Source organism: Monodelphis domestica, chromosome 2 (genome assembly GCF_027887165.1).
Source record: "Monodelphis domestica isolate mMonDom1 chromosome 2, mMonDom1.pri, whole genome shotgun sequence".
Lineage (NCBI taxonomy): Eukaryota > Metazoa > Chordata > Mammalia > Didelphimorphia > Didelphidae > Monodelphis > Monodelphis domestica.
In genome coordinates, this window is record NC_077228.1 from 478,052,769 (window position 1) to 478,077,476 (window position 24,708).

General features: G+C 35.9%; 1 protein-coding gene across 2 annotated transcripts in view; it reads right to left on the reverse strand.

Annotated features, from left to right (window-relative positions):
* Positions 1-24,708, reverse strand: part of WDR47 (WD repeat domain 47) — a 75,679-nt gene that overhangs the window by 5,589 nt on the left and 45,382 nt on the right. For both annotated transcript variants that reach the window (XM_001381894.4, XM_007485083.3), the window contains exons 8-13: positions 17,000-17,254; positions 14,842-14,917; positions 12,315-12,472; positions 10,241-10,410; positions 9,115-9,285; positions 5,789-5,920 (exon numbers count right to left, since the gene is read on the reverse strand). In XM_001381894.4, the coding sequence (XP_001381931.1) occupies positions 5,789-5,920; positions 9,115-9,285; positions 10,241-10,410; positions 12,315-12,472; positions 14,842-14,917; positions 17,000-17,254 (962 nt within the window). The remainder of the gene's footprint in view (positions 1-5,788; positions 5,921-9,114; positions 9,286-10,240; positions 10,411-12,314; positions 12,473-14,841; positions 14,918-16,999; positions 17,255-24,708) is intronic.

The window sequence follows — 24,708 nt, forward strand, 5'->3', positions numbered from 1 at the left end:
TTATTCATAAAGTACATTTTTGTATCTAAAAGCATGTTTTGGGGGGCCAAAACAAATTAATTGCATTTCCATTCATTTAAATGGGGAAATTCAATTTGACACGTGGCCAAACTGAGTTGAGCTTGGCCATGGAATGAATTAAACTTGTGTGTCAAGGTACCACTGTATTCTAGAAAAGAAAGGGACAGGATCAAGGGCACATGTAGAAGAGTTGACCTTGGCAAGGAAGGCATCTTCAACACAGACTGCAGTAAAGAAGGAAAGAATCTTGAGGATATCAAGAGTTTGTGAGCTGTAAAAGGAAAGAGGAGTTCATAGCAAATGGCTGCAATTTTCTTGATAAAGGAGGAGGTGAGGTTCTTAACTAAGAGAGAGGTAGTACTAGGAAGCTTGAATAGAAAGGAGAAGGTTTAATATAGCTTCTGTGGAAAGTGGGAGAAGCAATAGGATTGTCCTGTTGTGGTGAGTGACCCAGTGGAAACTATACAGCATAGATTTGTAGTATACCCAGTGAGCATGGTAGTGTAATTTCCACCAGAGTCATTAAGCTACATGAGTCAAAGCAAAGAAGATAGATGGTGAAAGTAATCCAGTGGTGGGATTTCACAGATTATAGAGAGACAAGACAAAGGAACAAGGGATTTGAGAATAGAGAACCAAGTTGGTTAACCGAAGAATTGGGAAGGGAAGGAAGAAGTAAAAAAAGAGCAGATATGGTATGGTAAAGTGTCAACTGGTAGATAGATAGGAAGAAATGACTGCGAGGATGAAAAATGCATTTAGGTGGTTTCAGAAAGAAGGAAATGAAAGGAAGTGAAGACAAGTACAGATAGTTTTTTTCAAGGAGTTAGACTAAGAAACAGAAGGGAGATACAGGATGATAGGGTTTAGTGAGGGTTCTTTTCAGGATAAGAGAGAATTAGATATGTTCATAAGTAGCAAGGAAAGAATGAGAAAAAGAAAAAAGAGAGAATATAATTATGGAAAATATGGATAAATGAGTTTCAGAATTTATTATAGAAGTGAAATACCTTTCAGTGATTGATTAAGGGTATAACCACTCCTAAGTATAACTGAGATCCAATGGAAAAATAAATCATGGAGTTTAAGAAGACTGAGGAACTCAAGGTTAGCATGTTTAAGAGAACATCAAGAGATATGTTAAAGTACCCTCATCCAGGGGTGGGAAATGGGTTGTAGAGGAAAACTAAATGCTGGGCACTTGAGAAAGGAGAAAGAATGACCTTGGGGTTCATGGTTAGCAGCCACCAGAAACTGGAGTGGGTGAAAAATATATAGTGACTGTGAAGGAGAATCTGCTGACTGATGGTAGTAAGGCGAAAGAAGTCAGGATGTGGCAGTCAAGTAATATTTCAACTTCCCCTCTAAGACCAACTATCAGGAAAAGTATGAGAGAAGGTTTGAGCAGAACTGGATCTTCAAATAAAAGGTTTTCAAGTAAAGGCTGGATTGTTACATTGTAGGTGATCTGTTCAGCTATGAATTGAAGTAAACAGCATCTTCTAACTTTGAAATCCTGTGATTAAGTGTGGAAACCTCAATTTGAATCCAGACCTACTGAATCCAAGTCTAATATGCTATTCCACTATGCAAAACTAACTCAAATGACCAAGGTTCTCTTCATGCTTAATAGTATACTAAAGCATTAAGTCAACTTATCAAGATCATTCATCACTCACTAGCACTAAGAAATTCCTGCTCATCAAAATGGGTGAATGACTTAAACATAAAGAAGAAAACTATAAGAAAATTAGGTGAACACAGAATAGTATACATGTCAGACCTTTGGGAAGGGAAAGATTTTAAAACCAAGCAAGACTTAGAAAGAGTCACAAAATGCAAAATAAATAATTTGGAATACATCAAATTAAAAAGGTTTTGTACAAACAAAACCAATGTAACTAAAATCAGAAGGAAAGCAACAAATTGGGAAACAATCTTCATAAAAAACTCTGACAAAGGTTTAATTACTCAAATTTACAAAGAGCTAAATCAATTGTACAAAAAATCAAGCCATTCTCCAATTGATAAATGGGCAAGGGACATGAACAGGCAGTTCTCAGCCAAAGAAATCAAAACTATTAACAAGCACATGAAGAAGTGTTCTAAATCTCTTATAATCAGAGAGATACAAATCAAAACAACTCTGAGGTATCACCTCACACCTAGCAGATTGGCTAACCTGACAGCTATGGAAAGTAATGAATGCTTGAGGGAATGTAGCAAAGTAGGGACACTAATGCATTGCTGGTGGAGTTGTGAATTGATCCAACCATTCTGGAGGGCAATTTGGAACTATGTCCAAAGGGCGATAAAAGACTGTCTGCCCTATGATCCAGCCATAGCACTGCTGAGTTTGTACCCCAAAGAGATAATAAGGAAACAGACTTGTACAAGAATATTCATAGCTGCACTCTTTGTGGTGGCCAAAAATTGGAAAATGAGGGGATGCCCTTCAATTGGGGAATGGCTGAACAAATTGTGGTATATGTTGGTGATAGAATACTATTGTGCTAAAAGGAATAATAAAGTGGAGGAATTCCATGGAGACTGGAACAACCCCCAGGAAGTGATGCAGAGTGGGAGGAACAGAACCAGGAAAACATTGGACACAGAGACTGACACACTGTGGTACAATTGAAGGTAATGGTGTTCTCCATTAGGATCAATGCAATGTCCCTGAACAATCTGCAGGGATCTAAAAAACACTATCCACAAGCAGAGGATAAACTGTGGGAGTAAAAACACCGATGAAAAGCAACTGCTTGACTACAGGGGTTGAGGGAATATGACTGAGGAGAGACTCTAAATGAACACTCTAGAGCAAATACCAACAACATGAAAATGGGTTCGAATCAAGAATACATGTGATACCCAGTGGAATCCTGCGTCGGCTATGGGAGAGGTGGGGGAGGAGGTAAAGAAAATGATCTTTGTTTCCAATGAATAATGTTTGGAAATGACCAAATAAAATAATGTTAAAAAAAAAAAAGAAATTCCTGGTCATAAATCAATTAACAAATATTTATTTTGATGCCTATGGTGCAAAGCAATGTACTAGATGGAAAAGTTCAAAAAAAATCAGACATGGTCTTTGCCCTCAAGAAGTTTACAATCTGGAAGAAACAAGATAAAGAAAAGTTAAACAATAAAGAATTTAAATAATTGCTCTTTAAGAAACAATTCAATGCAACAAACATTTATTCAGCAGGTAACTGTAAAAAAAAACTGCACTAGGCTAGTGGTATACAAATTTATTTAAAAGAAGTCAAGTCACTGCCCTCAGAAAGTATGCTGCCTACTGGGGGAATAACACATTTACATAAGTTAGTATAGAGGAAAGATCAAACAGAGAAGGCACACTGAAGGAGAGAAGAATCATGAAAGATGTGCTATTTAAGATAAATCAGCACAGATGTTATAAGGTAGTAGTACATTATTAATTTCCAAATAAACAGTATGGACCATGTGCTATGATTTCAGAAGAAAGGGCATTGATTATGTCTTTCAGTGATTGAGAAGGTTTCATACAGGAGAAGGGATTTGTGTTGGAGGATAGGTAGAGGATAGTGAATTTTAGGCAAGAAGAATTACATAGGCAAACAAATGTGGAAGTAGGAAAACAGAAGATATGTTTGGAGGGGAATGAAAAACCTAGCTGAGGTGGTAATTTTAGTTATTCTTTCAATGAATTGTTTCAATTGTCAAGCATAGTAGCTAGTAGGTTTATGATGGGAACAGAAAATAATTTTGAAAAGACGCTTGATCTTTGTATGTCAAGGTAAAGAGTATAGATTTTATTTGCAGACAAAAAGTATACTGAATATTTCTGAACAATGCAGTAATATGATAAAAGCTGTGCTTTTAGAAAATTAGTCTTACAGTTGTACATATTTTGGAAAAAAAAACAAGCAAAGGTTAGAATCAGTAGTGTAAGTTTATAACAGAACATCCAAGTAAGGAGTGAAAATTTTCCTAAACCAGTGTTGACAGTAAAGATGGAAAGGATGGGGCAAACCTAAGACATTTTGAAGAGACAGTAATACTTAGTAATTGATTATAGGGGAAAACTATCAAAGATTACTGACCATTACCAGTAATAGAAATAGGAAAGCCAGGAAGAGTTCAGTTTTAGATACTCTAAGTGTAAAGTGACTTTAGAGTCATTTACATGGAAAAGTTCAATACATTAAAAAATGCAAGAACGAAATCTGGGCCAGCCGCAAAGACAGAAGCTATTAACTTAAAGGTTGTTTTTACAGAGGTAATGTCAGAAACTGTGGACATAGATAAAATAGCCAGGAAAGCATATATAGGGAACAGCAAAAGTTCAAGGATCGAACCTTAGGAAATGTCTACATTTGGTAGGAGAGAAAAGGTGCCAGTGATAAAGAAGAATGATCAAATATTATAGGAAAAATAGGACAGTATACACTGAAACTAAGAGTCAAGAGTGTCAAGGAATGTGCAAATTAATAGTACTAATATAAATAAGCAAACAAAATTGCTAAAAACATAAAGAGAATTAAAGCTGAGAAAATTCTATATTTGGTGATTAGGAGTTTACTGATGACAATCAAGAGTATAGTTTCAGTGGAGGGCAAGGGAGAGAAGTCAGAATGCAGAAGTTTAAGGAGATGGGGTAGTTAGAAAAAAGGCTGAGGAAATAGAAATAGAAGTTTACCAATGAAAAGAAAGAGATAAATAGGATGTTAACTACAAAGGACAATATTAATATAAAAGTTAATAAGATAAGCAGATGCTGGACTATAAGATCTAAGTTCAAATACTACATCTGACATTTTCTAGGTATAAGACACAACCTATTTGGGCCTCAGTAAACTCACCTGTAAAATGGAGAAATAATACCTGTAGTACTTACTTTAATGAACTGTGATATGGTTCAAATAAGAAAATGTAGTAATTAATAAATTTTAATATATAAACACACTATTCATTATTACTACTTTTAACTAAGTGAATAAATAGGTGAATAGGTCTATCCTTTTTTTTAAAAGTATGTTATAGGCAAAACACTCATCTAAGTGTTTTGGTGATCACAGTTTCAGTACTGGCTTTGTGACTAACTTACTGTGGGACCCTGGGCAACTTCTCTAGGCTCAGTGATGGGTTCAACTGTGGCCTCAGACTTTCTAGCTGTGTGACCCTGGGTAAGTCACTTAACACCTATAGCCTGGGCCTTACTGCCCTTCTGTCTTGGAATGAATTCACAGTATTCATCTAAGATAGGAGAAAAGGAGGGAGGAAGGGAGGGAGAAAGGAAGGGAGGGAAGAAGAGAGAGAAGGAGGAAGGGAGGGAGGAAGAGAGGGAAGGAGGAAGGGAGGGAGGAAGAGAGGGAAGGAGGAAGGGAGGGAGGAAGAGAGGGAAGGAGGAAGAGAGGGAGGGAAGGAGGAAGGGATGGAGGGAAGAAGGAAGGAAGGAAGGAAGGAAGGAAGGAAGGAAGGAAGGAAGGAAGGAAGGAAGGAAGGAAGGAAGGAAGGAAGGAAGGAAGGAAGGAAGGAAGGAAGGAAGGAAGGAAGGAAGGAAGGAAGGAAGGAAGGAAGGAAGGAAGGAAGAGAAATGACAAAAAATGTGATTCAGAGCTGGAAAAAAGGTATAATTATTGAGAAAAAAGTTAAAGTTCTATAGAAACACTGTTTTTATCATTACCACTCATCATTAAAAATAGAAGTAAAAACTTAAAGAGTAATTTTTAAAATTCTGAAAACATGTACAATTATTTACTTAAATTCAAGAAAGACCTACCAGTTCCATGGAACGTTGTGCCAACAACACGAACACAGCTTGGTACTCGCAGGTCCCAGAATCTAACAGTCTTATCTTGGGAACCCGAAGCAATCATCCATCCACTCCAAGTATAAAGTGCTAAAATATGACCTATGTGTAAAAAAGATCATACACCGGGTTAGAGTAGTCTAAAACCCCTCCAAAATAGATAAAATTCAGTACTCAGTAATTGGAAATGGGTAGAGACTGGGTTTTTCTGCTTAAAAGTAATTTAACATTTATCCCAAATATGAATAAATAATTTTTGAAGAATTACAATTCAATAATAAACATAACTCTAAAAAGAAATCATACATTGTGAATGTGGTACTGTGTTCTTGAAAGTGATGCCATTGCCTAGCCCTTACCACTCTTCTTCCCTGGAACCAATAAGGAAGGAAGGAAGGAAGCAAGCAAGCTTTGGATTTTAAATATCAGCCTGGTGATGGACAACATATCTAGATCTAGGTTAGGAGTTCACAGAAGCTCATCACCTAATGAGTTATCTTGGTTTTTTTTTTGTTTTGTTTTGTTTTGTTTTCTACCAGAGCCATGAAAACCACAAACTAACGTTGCTAGGTTATGATCTGAAGCAGCAAAATGAGTAATTGCTATGGTGACATCTTAGATATTTGAAGTAATGTATATAATACTAAAAATATTGTGACAGAATGGACAGTGTGGAACTAAGAGTCAGAAAGTTCTCAGTTTGAATCCTGCCTCTGACACTTAGTTGTGTGATTTGGTAATTTGTAAAATAGGGATAACACCTGAATCCAAAACTGGTAAGAGGTTTGAGTGAGATTATACATGTAAAGTGATTGTAAATATTAAGACACAATTTATATATATACTAGTGATTACTATGAATGAATTAGTCAATAACCATTATCGCCTCATTTTCAGACACTGTGCTAAGGGCTGAAGATACAAAGAAAGAGAAAAATAATCCCTCACCTCAAGGAGTTCACTTTCTAGTGGAAGAGACATGTAAATAACTAGATATAAACAAGAGATATATGGCATAGATAGAATGTAATGTGAGAGGGGAAGGCATTAGCAGCTGGGAAGACCTCCTAAAGAAGATGACATTTCACAATTTAGAATAGCAAAGTATACGTTAAAGTAGGGTAGTCTCATCACATGAAATGTTATCATTATCACAATTCTGCAATAAAATAGTCATTGTGGTGATTTCCCTCACCAAACTATGCCCTAATGGTGAGAGTTGTTAGGGGTAAATAGTGCTTTGAAATCTTTTTTCAAATGATGCTTTTAGATCTAATGTTTTTTACTAGCTAACAGATATTGTAAATTAGAATATAGAAGAGTATATGTCACCCTGTTCCCTTCTCTCAGTTGATAAAGGTTTGCCTGACATTCCAAGCCTGCAGAGAGGGGGGAGCACCTGAGCTAACTTTAAGGATGTTATGACTTTATTCCCTTTGATAAGAATTTGCAAGGCGGAGAAAGGCCACTCAAGCACCCAAACAACCCATTCTTCAGTCTGAAATGTTCCCTGAAACACCCATGGAAAGAATAAACTGAGGAAGGGCAGAGAATTCCCAGGATGAGAGGAGAGCAATACCCCAGAACCACATTAAATCTAGCAATTTGAAATCCCTGCTTTGACTTTTCCATCATCCTGGCTACACAATCTGTAACATCCTTCAATAAATAGTTCCATGCTGTAAGATAAAGGGATCTGAGTTGCAATTCTTTGGGGGAGGACCAGCTCTCCCACAACAAAATTCGCTCTCCCACAACACTAAGAATCTATAATTTGATCTATAATTCTACATGCCATCATCAAGAGGAAAAAACAAACTGTACAAAATTATTTATCGCTGCTAAAATATTATTTATTATTTTTATTTTGGAAGGCTTATGAGAGAGCTGCTGCAGACTAGAGAATTGCAGCAGGGTTCTCAGTCTGACCTCTCTCTCCAGACTTTCTACATCATTCCAGTAGGAAAAGTCTAGGCCTGGAAATTAACTATTTCTATGGTCTCTTACTTTTATTGAAAGGTTCCTCCCATAAGCACCATTTAAAGGAACGTGTCCAGGCCAGCCATATCTTCATTCTTTCCAGGAACCATTCCTGGACTCACTCACAACCTAGGAGTCATCTTGGACTCCTCACTATCTCTGTTCTTTTATCCCATCCAAGCTGTTTCCAAGGTCTGTTGATTTCACCTCTGTAACATCTCTCTGATGGTCCCACCACTCTAGTGCAGGCCCTCATCAGCTCATACCTGGAATACTGTAGTATCTGTTGGAGGGTGGGGTTTGTCTGTCTACCTCACTGCTCTCCCGACTCTAATCCATTCAAACACTAAAGTGATTTTCCGAATCAGGTCTAAAAAATCTCTCTTTCTCTGTCTCTCTTCCTCTCTCTCCACCCCCCCACCCCACCTCACCAGCACCTAGGAAACAAAATCTTCTATTTGACATTCAAAACTGTTAAACCCTAGCCCCCTACTATCTGTCCAGGTACTTTCTAATCCAGTGACACTTGGCCTCCTGAATGTTCCAAGGCTTCAGGCATATTCTCTGGCTGTCCCCTATGTCTGGAATGCTCTTCTTCCTCTACTGTGACAACAGCCCTGGATTCTTTTAAATCTCAACTAAAATCCCACCTTCTATAGGAAGTCTTTCCCAGTTCCTCTTAATCTCAGTGCTTTCTCTTTATTATTTTCTATTTATTCTGTATATAGTTTGTTCTCTATATATTGCTTAAATGTTGTCCCCATTAGATTGCAAGCTCCCCAAGGGCAGGGGCTGTCATTTGCCTCTTTATGCTTAGTACAATACCTGGCACAAAGTAGGCATTGATAAATATTTAACTATTGTTTACTAAATACTTAATGACTAGAGGTGAAACAGCTACTAACATGCACAACAACTGGAGATTGATAAAATAAAATCATGGCAAATGAAAATAATGAAATAAAACATAAGAAAGGGCAAATATAAATATAGTAAGACTAATACAAATTAATACAGTTAAGAAAACAGAAACAAAAAAAAACCCAAAAGCACATCATAACTATAACTATGTAAATATCATAAACAATAATGACAAAATCCAGAATATTAAAAAAAAAACAGGCTCATAAGGGAACATAGAAAAATGAGAATAATTTGACTGCTATCTTGTTAGTTAAATGGAAATTTTCAGTTTTATATATATAATTTTTTTAAAATTCTGGTTTGTGTTTTAATATTTCTTAGTAGTTACTAACTTCATAATAAGCTTTTAAAAACCGGCTCTCATAAAACAACTGAAATCAAGTATTACATACCAGTGTGACCACTCAGAGCATGGAGGCCCTGTCCTCGTTGACAATCTGTAGTATAAATATTACAATCCCCTGCTCCAGCACTTATCAAAATAGCTCCACCACTTTCTGGACCTTCCATAAAAGCCAAATCTCTAATGGTCCCATCATGCATACTGAATTCCAGATCAGGTCCTGAAACAGTAATTTAAAATTTTGAAAAAAGAAAAACATAAAAACTATGGAATGGGGGCAACATAATATAAGGATAGTAATGCTAAATTTAGAGTCAGCTGATTAAGAATGTTAAATCTGTTATTAGCTATTTAACCTTATGGAAATCATTTCAATTCTTTGGGGTCTCTGGACCTCTGGACCCCAAAGAATTGAAATGATTTCTCACCTGAGGAGGTTGTTCTAGATGATTTTTAAGGTATCTTCCACCTCTAAATCTTATGAACTTATGGAATGTTGCTGCCTATTACTGTGATATCTGATATGTCCCACTACACATGCCTGGGGTTCTCCAAAGACTTTAAAAAAAAATGTAAACCTAGAGTTTACAATCCAATTTATTTGTCTGGATAAATTTTAACAATATAAGCTTGAGAAATCAAGGCATTAATTTCTAATAACTATTAAAGAAAAATGATACAGTAGGAAAAGATAAATTATTAAATGTAAAAAATAAAAAAGTAAAATTAACAGCACTTTCTGATTTGACCAAACTTTTATGGCTAATCATCTTATAATAGAATTATTAATGCTCTTTCCTTTTCCCCCTCCTCTTCTTTTACGTCATTGGAACTTAAGACTTATGAGACTGGTGCTAGGTGTCATTCAAAATAAGAGAAGGAAAGAAAAGAAATCCTAACCAAATGTTAACTAATTCCCTATTAATAAAATCCTGGATAATTAGTTAAAGCATTACACCCAAGCTCAAACAGCATCTTGTTAAATTTTAAGTATATGAATGAAAAAATGGTTACTGTTATATAAGAATGACCTAAGCTAGTGAAATATCAAAACTGAATATTCTTTAGTAAATTCCTTAATTCCAGTTAAAATAAGCATAAAATTAAATGTTTCATAAAAGTTCCAATGGAAAAATTGAAAGTAAACACACTTATAAGAAATCCTTGTGCCCTACCTGTTGCATTACAAGTCTCCGCATTAAAAGGTAGTACTTTAACATATTTGTCATTAGAGCCAGTAGCTAATAATTGTCCACAAGGACTCCACGCCACACAGTAGATTGAACCTTTATGATGTTTATTCCTCTTAAAACGTACCACTGGCTGCTTGGGAGAGCTATATGCACTGGAAAGAGAAAAGTACTATAATAAAGTAAATATAATATATTGTAAATTTTTATCTTGTTGACAAAATGGAACTCTATGAAATGTTTATTAATGCATTAAAATTCATTTCTGGTTTAATATTGTTCCTAGATAACAGAAGGGTAAGAATGATCTTACTATATCAGACTTTACTTTTGTTGACAGTTTTTTTTAATATTTCAAGATCTAAATGCCTTTTAAAAAATGTTCTTTCATCTAAATCTGGATCAAAGTTTCAGTAAGCAAATTTCACATAAAAGTAGGACCTCATTTTACATGACAAATACATTTCATGATCCTTCAGCTGAAAATCGCATGGCAAAACCCATTTTTAAAATAAGTATTTTTTATGTGAACATAGGCACTTTATAACTTTCCCGAGGCTTATCAGATTTACTAACATCACTACTCCTGTACTTTGGTGCCATTATCAATAACTGAATAGCATTAACTAAACAAAGAAAAGCACTTGTCTGACACAGTCACGAATTATTACAAGTGGGAACTCCAGACAAAGCCTGATGCAGGAACTAAAGTTTGGCACAAAGCAATGTAATGAATGACTCACACTAAGACTTCCCAGAACAAGAATGAACATGATTGGGCAAACTGCTACAAGACTTTATGTGTCTTCAAAAAATGGCATGGATTCAGGGTAGAATGAAAATTTTTTTACTTTACATAGCTTTCTGACTTTTTTTTTTGATTGCCAATCATGAATACCTGAATTCAAGTGTGCTGAGTTCAAGTAAAACAAGGCCCAAGGTACTATGAAAAATAATAAAAGTAATAGTTTGGTCTCATTTGAGTTTAACAATAATTCTAGGAGACAAGAATATTAGTATTCCCATTTTATAGATAAAGACACTGAATCTCAAAGAGGTTAATTTGACTTGCTCAGTCACATAGCTAGTAAGCATCTAAGGTAGGATTTGAACTCATCTTACTGACTTGACTCAAAGTCCAGCATTCTATCTACTATGCCACTTAGCTGCTGCTCTCTAGCTAACAAAATCTCTCTTCCATTTAAAAAAATTACTAGCATAATAACTTTTAAATGATTGGATTATTTCTTTAAAAAAAACAAATATAAAACAAGATATACTTCTTTCATCTACTTTTCCTTACAGATATAAAACATAAGCAATAAATTCTTAGCCATGGGTAAGCTAAGCCAATTAGTTTTCCACATTAAGTCTGACATCAATATGGCCAACCCTTAAGAGCTCCTTAAAGAGAGGCAAATCAGCCAGTATATACTTTAACAGAGTAGCAGACCTTAAAATGGAATGCTATATAAATATAAATTGTTTTTCAATAATGTCTGACTCTTCCTGACCCCATTTGAGATTTTCTTAGCAAAATTTTCTTAGTATCTTTGGAGTTTTTTGTCATTTCTTTCTCTAGCTCATTTTACAGAGGAAGAAGTTGAGGCAAATAGACTTAAGTGACTTGCCCAGGGTCACACTGGTAGGAAGTGTCTGAGGCTAGATTTGAACTCAGGAAGATGAGTCTTCTTGACTTCAGGTTGAGCCCTCTATCCATTGTGGCACTCAAGTGCCCATTATTATTGTTATTGTTACTGTTAATATTCTGTCTTATAATCATTTGAAGCCACATATATTATAAAAAGGCACAAATAATATTTTAAAATTAATGATCAACTAAAATGCATCTTTATGAAGATTATTTTTATAAAATTAATCAGATACATATTTCAGGAATCTAAATAAAAATTTTAAATGTTGCAAAAAATTAATACTATATAGCTGGTAAAAAAAATAAAGGAGAAGGCTAATGAAGTAGAAGTTTGACAATGACAGTTGTCAAGAGGCAGTATGGCAATTAAAATCTTAAAAAATGATTGTCATCATTTATACCTACCTAGGATCAATGACTTCTGGATAGGCGCATACTCTCAAAGTTTTGGAATTTGAGCCAACAGCATACAAATTACCAACTGGATGAAAAGCTACTGCTCGGACAGCTTGTGTGTCCTCTAAGGTGTTAATACAAACAAATTGCTTCTTTGACTTGTCACCCTGTAGAAAGAATGTTTTAAAAAATAAAAATATATTCAGTTTTAATTAAAATGTGATTCCTATTATCATAAGAATCAATTAATTAGAATCAGATATTTGTATGGTATAAAGCTCTAATTATTATACTTTACTTTTCTTTCCTCACAAGTAAACTAGCCTCAGGAATATTAACATTTTTCAAAACATCATATTTCTTCTTTTACAATAGCAAAATATAGGAATAAACATAAATCACCAAATTTAGTTATTTTTAGTTTTTTCAAATCAGAAAGAGCAACCTGAAAATCCAGGTAAAATTCCATTAAAATTTAAAAAGCAGTATTTTTGGTTCTTTAGAAGTTGGCAAGATAAAGATTAAAGGCTGAAATCAATATCTCAAAAAAAATGCAAAATGCCATTTCAAAATGTATTATATTTTTTGTTTTTTACTCTGAATATTTTTGTTCTTATGTTTAAAACTCATTTTTGTGTCATAATTTGTTATTCCTCTGAATTTTCATGGGATACATAAAAACACATATTTATATCTTAATTGCCCAATTTTATACAAGCTTTAAGGTTTGCAAAGCACTTCACATATATTATGACATTTGCTCTATTATATTCTTTGATAATTACAAATTTCTATTGTAACTTCCTATCCAACCATATAAGAAGAGTGATGGGCACAAGGTAGATAAAGGAAAAATGCATAGGAGTGAATCATCACTGAAATGACTACAACCTGCTGTAAAGGATAATTTTAGCATTGTAACCTAAACTATATTAATTATTGGTTGCCATGGATATCCCAAATAACAAAAAAAAAATTACCCAAGTAAAGTCTGGAAATTTATGGTGATTTAATTAATATAGTAGAAAGAAATTTAAGAAATTGAGAAGGAAAGGGTGTAGGATTTCTCCCACCTCACTTGTGCTAGGCGGGAAGATTAGAGGCTCTAGATGGTAAGGTTTTGGAGAGTAAAAGAGGAAGGAATCAGCCTGAACTCCAAGAGGGCTCAGCCAAGATGCCTGAACCTGAATTATTTCAAGGGCAAACTCACCACTGAAACCCAGACAAGATGTTGGAACACTTAGCACGCTGCCAGCCAGATTCGCCTCTCCAGGAAAAGAGGAAGTTTAGTTAGACGGTTTTACGTCACTTTCCTGCGTCTCATCTGGACCAATGTTATCTTGGCTTGACTTAGGACTGCCCAGGGGTCTGTCTGCTGTTTCTGCACATGTCTGTTGAAGGCCATTTTCTCAGATACTTAATCCTTGAGTATGGTGCAGACATTCCTGACCTTGTTAAACTAAGTAGGGTGGAGAAATGTAGAGTTCCCAAGACTTGATTCTGTTAGACCAAGTATCTCCATTGTTACTCAGCAGGAAATAGCTAAATCAGATCTTCTAAAGTACAATCTGAGTGGGGTGGAGTATTTTTAAAATTCACACTGCTAAAATATTGGCTGTCTTTACCTACACTGAATTCCTCAAACTGACAGATTATTAATTAGACAAAGCAGGATGACTGAATTACTAATTTTTTTAGTTCTTTTTTCAATTTTTCATTATAGACTTAGTAACCACCACCAGCAGCAAAAAATTTAAATAAACAAATACATTTTAAAAAATGTGTGGAACTACAAACTCCACAGAGTTGACAACTTATTTTTAAAATATGTAAATTACATATGTGTGCCAATATAAGTATCCTTTACTTTTGAATTTCCTAGGGATTTGTTTTAATACTTTTTTCACTTGATTTTGTGGCTGTAATTTTTTTAAGTGTAATCATAGTATGTGTTATTTTTATTCTTTTTTCTCTTTTCATCTCTTTATATATTTCCCTCATTTTCTTTATATTTTTTAGTATTTGTTATTTCTAATAACATAATACAATTCATTACATTCAAATACCACAATCTATTCATGCATTTCTCTCAATCATTGCATTTGTATTATTTACAGTTATTTTGGCACTACAAACAAAGCTTCCCTGAATATTTTTATATATATACAGCTTTTTACCCTCTCATTAATGCCCTCATATTCAAATCCTTTTCTTAGGTCAATGAGCATGAACAGCTTTGCAAGTCTTAATGTATATTTCCATCTTATTTTCTAAAAAACAATTCATAGATGCTCTAGTAATATAATATTAGACCTGTTTCTCCATTCCTATTAGCATTTAATTTGATCATCTTAACCCATCTGGTTCTCAGTTAACATACATTACCAGCATCATATTTAACTAGATTGGTCCTTAGGCAGCAGAGACAGGCTGTTGTCAGGACCATACACTTTCCAAAACCAAGTCTTTCCAGCTTGGTCATGCCCAGTGGAACTTTTAATATATTTTTAAAAATAAAAACTTTTAGAAGTATTACCTCATCTCCTCTGGACTTTGATAGAGTGCCTGATGAATCTGAAAAATGTGGCTGAATGACACAATGTTCTGTTGAGCTGTTTGAACAGAAATTCAAATTCAGTTTGTTTTGAATATCATAACAGAAATAAGATCAACTTATTGTTTTTAATCTCTAATTTTTATTATATCAGCCAACATGTCCTTATTGAACAGGTATATCTAGCATTGGTCTAGAGTTTAATGCCAGTCAAACATTCATTAAGCACCTACTATATGCTAGCCATGAAGGATATTAATACAATTTTATAAGAAACTATGAAGGACTTTAAAAGTCAAATTGGATTTTATATTTGATCTTGGAAGTAACAGGCAGTCACTGGAGTTGATTGAAGAGGGGATGACATGTTCAGAACAGCTCCTAAAGAAAATCTCTGTGACAATTGAATGGAGGATGGACTATAATGGAGAAGAGGCTTGAAGCAGCAATTAGAAAGCTACTGGAACAGTCTAAGTGTGAGGTGATGAGGGCCTTCACCAGGGTGGTGGTAGTATCAGAGAAGAGAAAGACATACACAAAAGATGGTAGAAAGATTAGTAATTGGCAGTTAAATGGATTGAGGAGAGGTGAAAGTCAGTGAGCTGAGAATGAAGTCAAGGTGGTAAGCCTGAGTGAATGGGAAGATGTTAGGACCTTCAATAGTAACAGGGAAATTGGAAAGAGGGAAGGGATTGACTGAGCATATGGTTTTTACCTAAATTGCAGAACTGGAAAGAATTAGAGGGTATTAGAGCTAAAAGGGATTTTAGATATAATCCAGTTCAGTGATGGTGAACCTTTTAGATATGGAGTGTTGGGCCCCCATTCCACTCCACCCCCCAGACTCAGAGACCAAGTACCCATGCCCTGTGCCCCCTTCCCCCTAGCACCTTACCCTAGACAGGGAAGGGAGGAAGTACTCTCATTGGGTTGCTGGGCAGAGAGGTGGGTCATATGAGGAATGTCCTCAGACATATGGAGAGGGGGAGGGGAACACCTCTGTCCTGAGTCCCTCTGGCTTTCTTGTAATGAACTCTGGAGGGCAACTGCAGGCCTGCCCACAGAGAGTAACAGCCCTAGGAGTTGTTGCTGTTATTATCCCCATTTTACAGGAAACTGAGGTTAAATATCTTACCCTGTTTAACACAGCTAGTGTCAGAAGAAAAATTGGACTCTAATCCTGGGGCTCTATCTATTGTACTACCCTTCTATCTTTATAGATAAACATGAACAATGTAAAAGAGGTTTGAGAAATGGCTATCATACTAAGATTTATAGTTCAGAGAGATAAGCATTCACTTTCAGACTTGAGAACAATTTAGAAATACTGTGTTGAATAGGAAGATGGTCTTGAATTACACTTGGGAGTTCTTAAATGGACACACAGTCTGCAAGAGACAGATTAGAGAAAGGATTAGGAATTGTAAGAACTGAAAAGCAATGAGGAGATGGCTTTCCTAGCCCTGCCTGAGACTTGAGGAAACAAGCTGCAAAGAATCAGTATCATGGGGGTAACTGAAAGAAGAAACTGTAAGGAGGGACTAAACAGAGAAGGGAAGAGATCTAGGTAAACTATCAAGCCATGCAAACATCTTAGAACAGCAGATTAAGGTCAAAGTTATAGCTGACTCATCTCTTCAAAGACTGAGGGAAGTTCATAAAAAAGGTTGATTTTCTCCTCAATTTACCCTCCCCCTCTAACTGTCCAAAAGTAGAATACTGTTTATATGCACTGCCTGTCTCTTTTATCTAAACATTTTCCATATCCTGATTTTGCTCTAAACATAAAGAGGCTGGGGAGTTAGCTAGAAAGGCACAAAGCTTTAAATTAAGACAAAGAGCTCTGTTTGAAATTGGGAATTTTCCTAATTGGGGATCTGCCCTATTGTAACTGTACTATAACTTTGTTTGATATAAACTCCACAAAACCATTAGAGAATGGGGCTACCTAGGATTGAGGGCCATTATACTGCCCTTAGTCTAAAAGTGAAATAGCTTTAGATATGTGAAAGGAAGGAAACAGATGAGGTCCAGGTATACTTCATTTCCACTCCCACCAAAAGGGAAGTGACACTTCCTGGAGTGAGAACTACCAGTTTTTATATCAGTATTTCTAATTGTGAGCAAACTAATTACTTACACTTGATTTCCATGGACAGGTGACTCTTGAAGAAGAGGTATCTGATTTGATCCATGGTTAAGAGGAGTGCTTGTATTAATATTTTGTGTATCAGGTGTTACCCTCTGATTAGCATCTGGAGGAGGTGTTACAAAATTAGCTGCAGAAGTGTTAGAGCCATTCCCTTTGTTTCCATTACATTGTTTGCCAAGTGTTGATACTTCATTACCAAGACTGTCCATACCAATATTTAATTCTCCAAGCTTTTGAATAGATCTGTAAGACAATTATTTCAAAACAAAAAGGTCATATTCATCACTTCAAAATGGATGAAGTTCTTGAGAAGAAAAAGAAAAAATTGCCATAAGTTATCTATAATAAATTTACATATTAGAACATGGTAATAACTAACAAAAAGTAATTATTGTCCAACTTACTAAAAATGAGTATCATTATTTCTAGTGTTAAAGTTTAATTACAAAGTTGTTTTTTCTTTATTTTAGCATCACTTTTCTTACATAAAAATTTGTTGCTGTTTTCCATTTAACATCATACTTTAACATTAAGTAATATTTTTTTAAATTAAAGGTTCAATGAACATCTTATTCAAAACCTGATCATGGTGTACAGGTAACCTTTGGCTCTGGTACAGCAAGACAGCAGATAACAAGATGGCTATAGTGCATGGCTGGAAGCATGCATGGTCTAATGGTCTAGTATAAATGTAAGACAGTGAGTTACCTGAATAGTTTTACTCACTGACTGTATTAAGACAATTGAGACAAAACTGAGTGTATTAAGACCCTGGGACATTATCTTTAGAGGTCTGGTCACCAGATATGTACAGCAGCAGGTGTACTGGCCTAGACTACCAGACTATATACTTCTTCAGCCCACCAGACTTCCAGAAACCAGGCCCTAAAAACTTAACAGTCTCAGACTGGGCACTCCCACCCTGGGGTCCAACTGTCCTGACTGGCAAGTGAATATAAGCTCACCTCAAACCACAAGACTAGGATTCCAGTCATTTACTCCTTGATTCTATCTCTAGCCCTAAGAATTGTTATTAGATCAACACTTCCATTGCTTCTGGAAAAATTAATCAATTACTCCATGAGCTCCACTCACCATTTCTGTGACTTCACATATTAAAACATCCTTCTTTGGCTATTTCTACACTATGTATGGTCTCTACTAAATAGAATACAAGCTAGTAAGGGCAACTTTTGTATTTGTATCCATCCCCAGCTTTTAACAAAGTGCTTGGCACGTAGTTAGCACTTAATGCTTTGCATTTCTTCATTGAAAATTATTCCATAATTGGTAGGTCTTACACAAAAATGAAAAAGTTTCAAACAGATTCAGCAATTAATGGTATATATCCTCTAAGAATTGACCTCCCTAGATAAATACTGATGACTTATCCAAAGGCTTATCACCATGTGAATTTTTGGCAACATCAATTTATGAAACAAACCTGCAGGAAACAAGACATCACTCAAAGTAAAGTAAAATATCAACAGAATGATTTTTTTTTCTGGAGGAGCGTGAAAAGGTTTCTAGGATCAATTCCAATTTACCTACAAAAAGAAAATTAAAACATAATAAAAAGTAGAAAACTGATCTGAATTTATCTTTTTCTTCCTGAACCCTTTGGAGATCTTTTCACCAAAGTCTTTAATCTTTTTTGTTGTTGTTCATTTTTGTATCAGTTGTATCCAACTCTTTGTGACCAAATGTGCGGTTTTCTTGGCAAAGATAACGGAGTGGTTTACAAATTCCTTCTCTACCTCATATTACAAATAAGTTGAAGCAAACAAGGTTAAGTGATTTGCCCAGTGTCACCCTGCTAATAAGTGTTCGAGGACAGATTTGAACTCAGCATTCTAACCACTGCACAACCTAGCTACCCACTTACTCACTGGTGTAACATAAATTCTATTTCTATTAAAATTAGAATAGTTTGATGTGGCAAAGTAGGGACATTAATTCATTGCTGGTGGAATTGTGAACTGATCCAACCATTCTGGAGGGCAATTTGGAACTATGCCCAAAGGGAGATAAAAGACTGTCTGCCCTTTGATCCAGCCATAGCACTGCTGAGTTTATACCCCAAAGAGATAATAAGGGAAAAAACTTGTACAAGAATATTCATAGATGCACTCTTTGTGGTAGCCAAAAATTGGAAAATGAGGGGATGCCTTCCAATTGGGGAATGGCTAAACAAATTGTGGTATATGTTGGTGATGGAATACTATTGTGCTAAAAGGAATAATAAAGTGGAGGAATTCCATGGAGACTGGAACAACCTCCAGGAAGTGATGCAGAGTGAGAGGAGCAGAACCAGGAGAGAGAGCATTGTACACAGAGAAAAAAAAACTATCCTCAAGCAGAGGACAAACCGAGGGAGTAAAAACACGGAGGAAAAGCAACTGCTTGACTACAGAGGTTGAGGGGACATGATCGAGGAGAGATCGCTAAATGATCGCCCTAATGCAAATACCAACAAGGAAATGGGTTCAGAGCAAGGACACATGTGATATCCAGATGAATTGTGCGTCGGCTAGGGAAGGGGTGGGGGGTGGTGGGGGGAGAAAATGATCTGTTTCCAATGAATAATGTATAAAAATGACCAAATAAAATAATGTTTTATAAACTAAAAAAAAATTAGAATAGTTTACAAAGTGATAAGTACGATACTTATTACAAGGTAGTGATCTCTTGGATGTGAGAGAGGAAGCCATTGGGAAGTAGCAGTCATAAACAAAAAGAATAACAAAATTTTCTTTAAAAAAAATAAAGAAAAATAAAGCAGCTAAGTTGCTACACAGCAACTAAAGGCTTCCAATCAAGGAAGGTAGTAAAATGGGAAAATCAGAGGTTGAGAAATCTGAATAATAAACAAAGTGTTAAATCTGCTACCCCAGTTGAAGAATTTATGGAAGAACATAAATAAAGAAAGCATGACAGGAGTAGGCATGAACATGATCTATCCATTATAAGGAATACTCACCTCAATGACAGAACAACTCCAATGAAATACTAATCTAATAAATAAGGGTATGTTATCCAGAAGAAAAGATTGTGGAACAAATCAACTATTATGTTTGCAAAATTCTAGAAAAATACAAAACTGTTAATAATAACCAATACATTAAATAGGATCAGTTGAATTTCTACATATATTCAAATCACCTGTTATGCTCTAAACTTTAAGTAAGAATATAATTTTATACTGTATATGAGAGGAACCATTAAGAGGTAATGCTAACCTAATAGGGACTATCATAGATCCCACAATACTTGGGCCAGCATTATTTTGACAAATAGTAAAATTGTTAAATTATGAAATTATTAAGTTTATGAATCATTAAATTCAGTGGTATTGCTATGTCTAAAATGATGAAACTGACTTCAAAGTAACCTTGGCAAGACAAAAAAATCATTTATCAAAAACAGTTAATTCAACAGGGAGAAGAACACTAGAGGGACAAAAAATGAATTACACAGCTATAAACCAGGTCATGACTACAGTAATTAAGCATAAGTCACAGAAGCAAGGGATCCAACATAATAACTCACAAGTTAAATAAGTCAAAGACAGTGTGGTTCCTAAAAAAAGAAAACAGGGGGCAGCTGGGTAGCTCAGTGGATTGAGAGCCAGGCCTAGAGATGGGAGGTCCTAGGTTCAAATCTGGATTCAGACACTTCCCAGCTGTGTGACCCTGGGCAAGTCACTTGACCCCCATTGCCTAGCCCTTACCACTCTTCTGCCTTGGAGCCAATACACAGTATTAACTCCAAGACGGAAGGTAAGGGTTTAAAAAAAAAAGAAAACAAAAATCTAACATACTAAAGTTTTGCTTAATGTAGAAAATTATCTAATTAGTGGATTTTTCGTGTCTCATTTCTTTTCTGCCTTGTTCTATATGTTATGGCTAGTAAATCCCTCCATTTAACTACCCCAACCTTCTGTTCACCTAAACTGCATTAACTAAAATCACCAACAACTCAGGTGAAAATTCCCTTTTCTTAGATTTCTCTTCCCCTTACTTAAATCCCCATAAAGTTTAGCCTTACTTCTCTGCTAGTTCTTCTTCTCTGCCTATTCCAATTATTCTGTGCACTGGTATTCTGCTCTAGTATAAACAAACTCCACTCATCTTTATCACATCTTTTTTTTTAATACTGTTAAATTTTTGACTAGTGGTCAACAATAAGCACTTATTAATTGCTGCTTACATGTCAAGCACTATATTATACCTTGAAAATAAAAATACATGGGAAAAGGTAGTCTCTGCTCTGAAGAAGCTTATATTCTAATGGGGAAAGGCAACTATAAAAGGAATTGAAAAATATTACTGAAGAGAGAGGGAAGAAGGGGAGAGGCATGAGAATAATGAAGTCCAGAGTCAGAAATGGAGCCTTCTTAAAAAGAAGGAATTTACCAATCAAAAGAGGAAGCCCAAAAAGAGGAAGTATTTTCCAAGGTGGTTTCTAGGATGCAAAACTGTCTAAAGCATGGTAGAAAAGTCCAGAGAGTTATCTGGAGTAAATCTGAGAGAGAGAGGTGAAAGAAACTTCACTGAAATGATGGTTTTCATTTCAGTTTATACAAAAATACTTCTTCAGAGCAAAATATTTTTCAAAGTTTGAACTGTTGGCTTTTTTCCCACCAGCTGTACTCCATAGACTGGATTACACCATGATCATGCTTCCAGAAAACGCCATCATCAGAAAACTCATCATTTTGAAGATTGCATCAATTTTGCCACTCATTATGCTTGCAAATCTTATTCTTTCACTTTTTGTCACCATGTATTCAAATTTTCTTCTTTGCTAATTATTTTTGTTGTGAAGACCTTAAGTTTTCATAGTTATTTTCTTCTAACATTTTATTTTTGGATCTTTCTAGAACATCTTATTATTCTATGCTCTAATAGGATTGCACAAGGTTCAACAGTTCAATTTTTCAATTTCTTTCATCTTGTAATGTATAGAAAAACTTTTAAACCTCTTTACAATTTTAATACTTATCCTTTTTGGAGGCAGCTATGTGGCTCAGTGGATTGAGAGCCAGGTCTAGAGACAGAAGGTCCTGGGTTCCAATTGGTCTCAGTCACTTCCTAGCTGTGTGACTCTGGGCAAGTCACTTAACCCTCTTATCACTCTTCTGCCTTAGAACCAATAGAATATTGAATCTAAGATGGAAGGTAAGGGATTTTTAAAAAATACTTATCCTCCTAACAGTATTCTCTTTGTTAATTTATCTGCTTGTGCTCTAGGTTTTTAACTTTTTTAATTTTATCCTTGAAATCTTGGGTGGATTTAGGAACAGGCACACACACATTTCTCTCTCTCTCTCCTCTCCTCTCCTCTCCTCTCCTCTCCTCTCCTCTCCTCTCCTCTCCTCTCCTCTCCCCTCTTCTCTTCTCTTCTCTTCTCTTCTCTTCTCTTCTCTTCTCTTCTCTTCTCTTCTCTTCTCTTCTCTTCTCTTCTCTTCTCTTCTTCCTCTCTCTCTCTCCTTCCCTCCCTTCCTCCTTCCTTCCCTCCCTCCCTGCTATCATTCTATATCTCTTCTGCCCTGTGTGGCTAAAGTCCTTGAATAGGCTCTCTATAAGAGATGCCTTTACCTTATTTGTCCCACTTTCTTCTTAAACCCTTAAATTTGGACTTCTGGCTTCATCATTTGCCTGAAACTTCTCTCCAAAGTTAGCAATGATCTTTACTGCCAAGTATATATAATAGGCTTTTCTCACTCCTTCTCTGTAGCCTCTCCCACTGCTGATCACCTCTCTAGGCTTTTGGTACACCATTCTCTCCTAGTTCTCCTCCTCCCTATAGGACAGCTCTTTCTCAATCTCCTTTGCTTCACCCTCACCCAGATCACTCCCTCTAATGAGAGGTGATTCTAAGGGTTTGGTCCTAGGCCCTGTTCTCTACTCCCTCTATACTACTTCACTTAGTGACCTTATTAGCTTTCATGGTTTAAGTACCACCTCTATACTAATGATTCAAATCTACCAATTTTGCTCTAACCTATATGTTAATGTCCAATCCTGTGTCTCTAATTATCTTTCAAATATCTCAAACTGGATGCCTCAAAACTCTCCCCAATCCAATCAAGCCACTAAAGTGATTTTCCTAAAGAACAGGTCTGATCATGTCATACTTCTACTCAACAAATTCCCTTTCCTTCTTTGGCTCCCTAACACCCCTAGATCAAATTCAATACTGCTGGCATCCAAAGCCTTAATAACCCAGCCTCCTACATTTCCAGTCCTTCTGTACTTTGCTCCTTGCTATATACTCTTCAATTCAGTGAATTGTGGCCTGGTGGCCTCCTGGCTATTCTACCAGCAAGACACACTATCTCTCAATTCCAGATATTTTCTCTGGCTATCCCTCATGCCTGGAATGCTCTCCCTCATCTCTAACTATTGGCTCTCTGTCTTCTTTAAGACCCAACTAAAATCCAATCTTCTAGTAGAAGCCTTTCCCATATCATTCTAATACCTTCTTTCTTTTAGGTTTTTTTTCCCCTATTTATCCTGTGTATATGGCTTGTTTATACATATATACTTGCTTATCTTCCCTACTAGATTGTCAGCCCCTTGAGGGCAGGGACCATCTCATAACCTTTTTTTGTATTCCAGAGACTGGTACAAAATAGGTACTAAACTGCAAAGCTGTCTCAGTCTCCTCTCACATTGAGGAATTTGCTTTAAACAGGTCTGGTCATTGCCCTAAGTAGACTCTGGGGAGATAGTCCTGGATCCAGATGGATTCTATCCACATGGTTTTCTAGCTCAGTATAGCCACTTGCCCTGGTCCCTGGTTATAATTCTATCTCTGATTCTCTACCTTTCCCTCCTTGGCTAGGCTGAGTCAGTTTCTGCTACTTTTTATAATACTGACAGGGAAGATTCTAGGGAAAGTCTCTTTAGGTTAAGTTCTCTAGCCACCTTAGAAGGAAAGGTGGCAAAGGGAAGTCCAAATCTCCCCCTTCCAGTTCTCTCTCCTCCTCCTCCTCACATGGCTGGACAGAGTAAAATTCTGTTGCTGATGCAATGGAATAAAGTGTGTCATTAGTTTCTGCAGTCAAAGGGTTATCAGGACCCCTGTGTGGATCACAAAGAACAAGCCCATGGGTCAGTCTATGTGCCTTATAGGAACATCAAACCTAAGGATAAGGGTGCTGGGTACATACTTTAAAGATCAGTATTCTCCAGTATGAATTTACAACTTTAATGGGCTTTTTGATTTCTGTCTTGTGGATTCAGTTATAATCATTCTATTTATGGAACATAATTTCTTTTTTAGGGTACATTTTATTGGATCCACATGACCAGAAATCATTTCCTCTGACATTTTCTTAAAGAAACTACATTTCTCTACCATTTTCTCCAATGCTACTCCTTCTTCTGTCAAGTGCCTCTATAACTCAAACCACTGAGGAGTCATTAACAAATATCTTATCTTTCACTGCTACTTCTAGACCCTGGTTCTATAACATGCTCACTCAGTAATATTTGCCATTTTAAGACAAGTTCACTTCTTTAATATTTTGATATACCCATGATCTCATCATCTCTACCATAGCATACCAAAATTTTATTTCTTACACTATGTGATTCTTATCCATGTGTTTTTCTTTTTTTAATCTTTTTTAAATCTTTACTAAAATTTACTAATAACAATTTTAAGACAGAAGGGTAAAGGCTAGGCAA